This window comes from Salvelinus namaycush, chromosome 1 (assembly GCF_016432855.1).
Source record: "Salvelinus namaycush isolate Seneca chromosome 1, SaNama_1.0, whole genome shotgun sequence".
NCBI classification, from domain to species: Eukaryota; Metazoa; Chordata; class Actinopteri; order Salmoniformes; family Salmonidae; genus Salvelinus; species Salvelinus namaycush.
In genome coordinates, this window is record NC_052307.1 from 44,718,373 (window position 1) to 44,723,187 (window position 4,815).

Genomic DNA, 4,815 nt, shown 5'->3' on the forward strand with positions numbered 1-4,815 from the left:
TGTTCTTAGATGACATGTAGTTTAATAACACACACACACACACACACACACACACACACACACACACACACACACACACACACACACACACACACACACACACACACACACACACACACACACACACACACACACACACACACACACACACACACACACACACACACACACACACACACTACCTGAGACACTGACCTAAGTGCATGTTGTTTTGCACATGCACACATTCACGGTCTCATTGGTGGTCCAAAGGAAATGGAGTCATGCATTTATCTTTGAAGCCAAAATGTGGGTCTCAATAACTGTTCATCCATTTTATTCCTTTTCAGAACGTATTGCTTACATGAATATTCTATAGGGTGGATATAACGCAAGCACAGTGAATTTATAATGAAAAACCTCTGTAATTTTAAGCCTTTTACAGATATACCGGAACATCATATTTTAGAACTGATATGCCATATTTATGTTACACTGATGTAACATTTCATGACATGATTAAATAACTTGCATCTTCTCACAGAGAAGAAATTGCATAGGTCACAAAATTATGACAATGACAATATTGCGGTGGGTCACTGAGAATCTGTGTTTGGCTAACTATCCTGCATGTTGGCACAACTCATTCCATGAGAAAGGCGTTCTAAAAAACATTCTAATTGGATAATTTGTCATACTTCTCACCTGAAGGACAAACACATGGATAATGTTTTTTACACACATATTACTGCCCTATAAACTGTCTAAATCTATTCTGTGATGCAAAACAGTCTAAATGTATCTCTCTAAACAGCAAAGCTTCTAAAGACAAAGGTATTTGTGAGAACGGATTTTTCCTTGGTCCTGGCAACCACGGCACGTTATTTCAGGCCCCATGCTACATTCAATCTAAATAACGCTTCTGTACATTGGAATAATTTTTGTTTACTGGCAACCTGGGCTCTAAATACAAAGTTTACTCAATGATTGAAAGAAGCTAGTGATTAAACTCTTGAGCTACAGTGTACAGTCATGGGCCTTTAGGCCATGGAGACAACCTTGCTCCCTGACCAGTGCAAGAAGACTGGAAAAGAAACAAACATTGATGTTTCTGGTCAAGGTAGCTTGACATCAAAGCAGAGCAGACATCCTCTCTCTCTCTCCCAGTTGTGTCTCTGTTGTTCTGACTTCTCCCTCCCTCTACCTAGCTTCCCAAAAGCGTCTTAACGTTGTTTAAATGTGCAATACCTCATCTTGAGAGAATGTCAAATGAGTCGGCCTGGGTCCCAGTTTATTTCTGCTTCTACTAACACTTCCACCAACCAAATAAGTCCCGTAGGAGAGCAGAAGCTGTCTACCTCAGAGAAGGCATATTGGACAGTCTGAAGACAGTCCCTTCAATGTAAGTGTGGCATCCCTCTGACTCACAGAAACCTCACAATAATATGAGGACTGAGGAGTACTAGAATACTAGAGAAAGTAACTGCTTCTGGGAATCCAAATAAACAAGACTTATATGCATTTCTCCTGTACTGTCTCATTGCTTAGCGACACATGAAGAGCCTGGTCTTTCACACATGACTGAGTGGTCTTTCCTGCCACACCAGAAAGGTCCCTGGTTAGATGTGTCGCTTCTCTGCTCCCGTCCTCTGTATTGCTCTGCCCTGATGAATAAGAACTTCGGGGGTCTTGGACAGAGGAAGTGCGGAACCCAAACTGCTCTCCTGTGTGATGACAGCTTCCTGTGTACGTCTCACTTCCTTCGGGCAGGTAGAGAACGGTCTGAGAGGTGCTGGACACCTCCCTCAGCTCGCGGGACACCAGTGAGGGTGACTCTCGAGAGGAGATGATGGAGGGGCGCTGGTGGCAGTTCTGTCTCTGCTGCCGCCGTGCTCCTATCTGACAGAACAGACACTTGATCTGTTCAATGAGCTTGAGGAGCATGGCCTTGCGGAGGAGGATGTAGATCCAGGGGTCCAGGATGGGGTTGAAAGAAGCGAAGCGGATCGCCCGCAGATCTGGGTTCTTTTCCAGTCTCAGCTCCACCGGAGTCTTATACAGCTGGTTCAGAAACACCTGCACCTGCAAGGGAGAGGTAATTAATGGAATTGAATCACTTTATTATGCCCAGCTGAATTGAATTGACCTTGATATTTATGTTTTATACAGCTTGCTGACACCTGCAAGATAAATGTAATTGAATCTAATTGAAGTGTGTGTGTGTGTGTGTGTGCGTGCGTGCGTGCGTGCGTGCGTGCGCGTGATGTATTGCCAAATTGCTCAACAAATCATGGCTAACCATTTTATGGATCTAGCTGTCTGAAGGCACACCTGTCCTTATGGAGACTGATGTGAGCAGTATACAAAGCAAAATATGCAATATAGGCCTACACTACTATGCAAATCAGCTATGAGTAAACTATTCTAATGTTAGAATTAGACTTACAGGCAGTGTGCGTAAAATATCAAATCGTGTGTACATGTGTATCTTGTGCGTAAATAATTAAAATAGTCTTTGTGCGATTGGGAAAATGTGTAAAATGGTTCACAAAGTGAGAAGAGAAACTTACAACTAGTGGAATGGAGCATACGAGCACCACCGCTGAGGTGCATATGAGTACAATCACCATCTGGATCTCCGCGCCGGCCAGATTCCCGAAGTTGCGTCTCCTTCTTGGGTCTGTGTTTCGCCCTGGGTCTGTCCCCAACGACATCCTCCGAACGAACTGCCGGTGCATCCGGATCAAAGCCCCGCACACCAGAACGTTACAGATCACCGTGGCCAGAATTAGAATCGAACTGGATCCCGCGTACATGTAAGAAAAGGTGGCATCAGTACTCACGTTGCTCCGCCACTCTATGAAGCACCAGGTTTGTGGGTACTGCTTTTTGACTTGTCCCAGACCCATACTAGGCAGAGCGCAGAAAAGCGCATTGGAGACGTAGATAGCCAGAAGAGTCAACCCCGCCAGTCTCTGATCCACATAGTCGTTGTAGAAATACGCATGGTTTATCGCCAAGTATCTCTCGACGGACATTGCGCATATGATGCTGAGCCCCGCTAAAGAGAAGAAGAGGAGGATAAATCCGAAATACTGGCAGAGTGGGTCCCCGCCTGGCCAAGATCCTTTCACATAAGTGGCGATGGTGACTGGACTGGCCAGGAGGGTCCCCAAAAGGTCCGTAACCGCCAGACCGCAAACCAGCGTGTAGAACGTGGTCTCCTTCTGCTCTTTCCTGGACTTGCAGAGCACCACGATGGCGATGACATTTCCCACCACTCCGAAAATAAACATGATGGAAGGTATTGTCGGGACCATGGTCCTCCCGGTCACAGTATTGTTACTCATTGTAGTATGTCCAGATTATATATATATTTTAAAAAATACTTCATTCACATGATAAGCTATCCTTCATTTTTTACAAGTAAAGACTACTGTAGATGCTTTAGGCATATTATCTACATAAATTAAACTTATCAAACATGATTGAAATATTCATGCTGAATGTGAGCTGAACCGATCTACTCACAACAGAAGTTAGAACGCCTTTAAAACGGTTGTTTAAGAGTTCAGTTGATTTTGCTGAAGTATCTGTAAGGGACAGTTCGAAAATTACTGGGGGGGTTGGGGGGTGTCCAAACTAGAGGAGGGTTGTCTTAACTTTTCTTTTGCTTTGGGGAGGGCTGTGTAGTTTGTTGGGGGGCACAGGGGAGGGTTGTACGTTTTTTCCTGGTTTACATTCACTATTTTTCAGGTTTTACTATATAATTTCTTCCATCCTAGCCAAATTTCTTCATCTGCTTGCATGCGCCTCCCCTATCAAGGTGTTTTGGAACTTCCCTTATGCACTATGCTTTTCCACTTGCTAACTATACCACAGGTCAATATAGTCTACCAGTCTAACTGTCTATCCTGCCCTCTATCCACCATTCATAGTAACAATAGTGGTAGGGGGATCGTTTGTCCAGATCTGCAATAGGGTTACTAGCAATCATACCACACATAAAATCATTCAAAGCTGCACCAATTTTCTATATAAATCAACAATAACAAGGAGAAATAGCTGATAGGCAGTGAAGAGGCCAGGTGAGTACAAAAAGCTCCCCTATTGATATTTTTTAGAGACAATACAATTATCTAGACTAGCCTAGATAATAATTGCATTTTTGTTTTTAAGTGAGTACAAAATTATATGTTAGGCTGTAAACTGCAGTGAACGTTGTATTTTAATAACTGTGCAAAAAAATTGCAGAATGTAAAGTACAACATAGAACAAATTGCAGTGAACGTTTAAAGAGAGAGAAAGCGCAGTGCAATGGTGTGGCGAACTTTGACGGATGATAATGAATCAATATGTTCTTGCACTGATGCATTGCGAACACAGGACAGGCAGAGTGATGAGCACATTGAAAAATACCATCCTAAAATTAAGAGTCCTGCCCCCCAGCCCGGCCCCCTTCTTTTGCGCTTGGTCGGGACCACCGTTTGGACTGGTCTAAATTGCTAGTTAGGGCATGGGGTGGGGACATTCCAATTAGTTGGTTGTGGGGCTGTTGGAAACGAATCTGATGGTTGTCTATTGTATTTAATTTGAGCTTTAGAAGTAGTTAACCTCTACTGGATCGGTGTCCCCCCAAGGGACGGTTGAGCTAACAGTGCGCTAATGGGATTAGCATGTCGTTTTAAGTAACAAGAAAATTTCCCAGGACATATACATATCTGATATGGGCGTAAAGCTTAAATTCTTGTTAATTTCACATTTCCACAAACTTCAAAGTGTTTACATTCAAATGGTGCCAAAAATATGCATATCCTTGCCTCAGGTCCTGAGCTA

General features: G+C 43.4%; 1 protein-coding gene across 1 annotated transcript; it reads right to left on the reverse strand.

The window, feature by feature from the left end:
- Positions 1-1,410: 1,410 nt before the first annotated feature.
- On the reverse strand, positions 1,411-3,329 carry LOC120055542 (prostaglandin E2 receptor EP4 subtype-like). The gene is made up of 2 exons (XM_039003411.1): positions 2,550-3,329; positions 1,411-2,061 (listed from the first exon to the last, which is right to left on the reverse strand). Exons 1-2 carry the CDS (start codon positions 3,327-3,329, stop codon positions 1,492-1,494), a joined length of 1,350 nt encoding a protein of 449 aa, XP_038859339.1. The 3' UTR covers positions 1,411-1,491.
- Between the last annotated feature and the right edge of the window lie 1,486 nt (positions 3,330-4,815).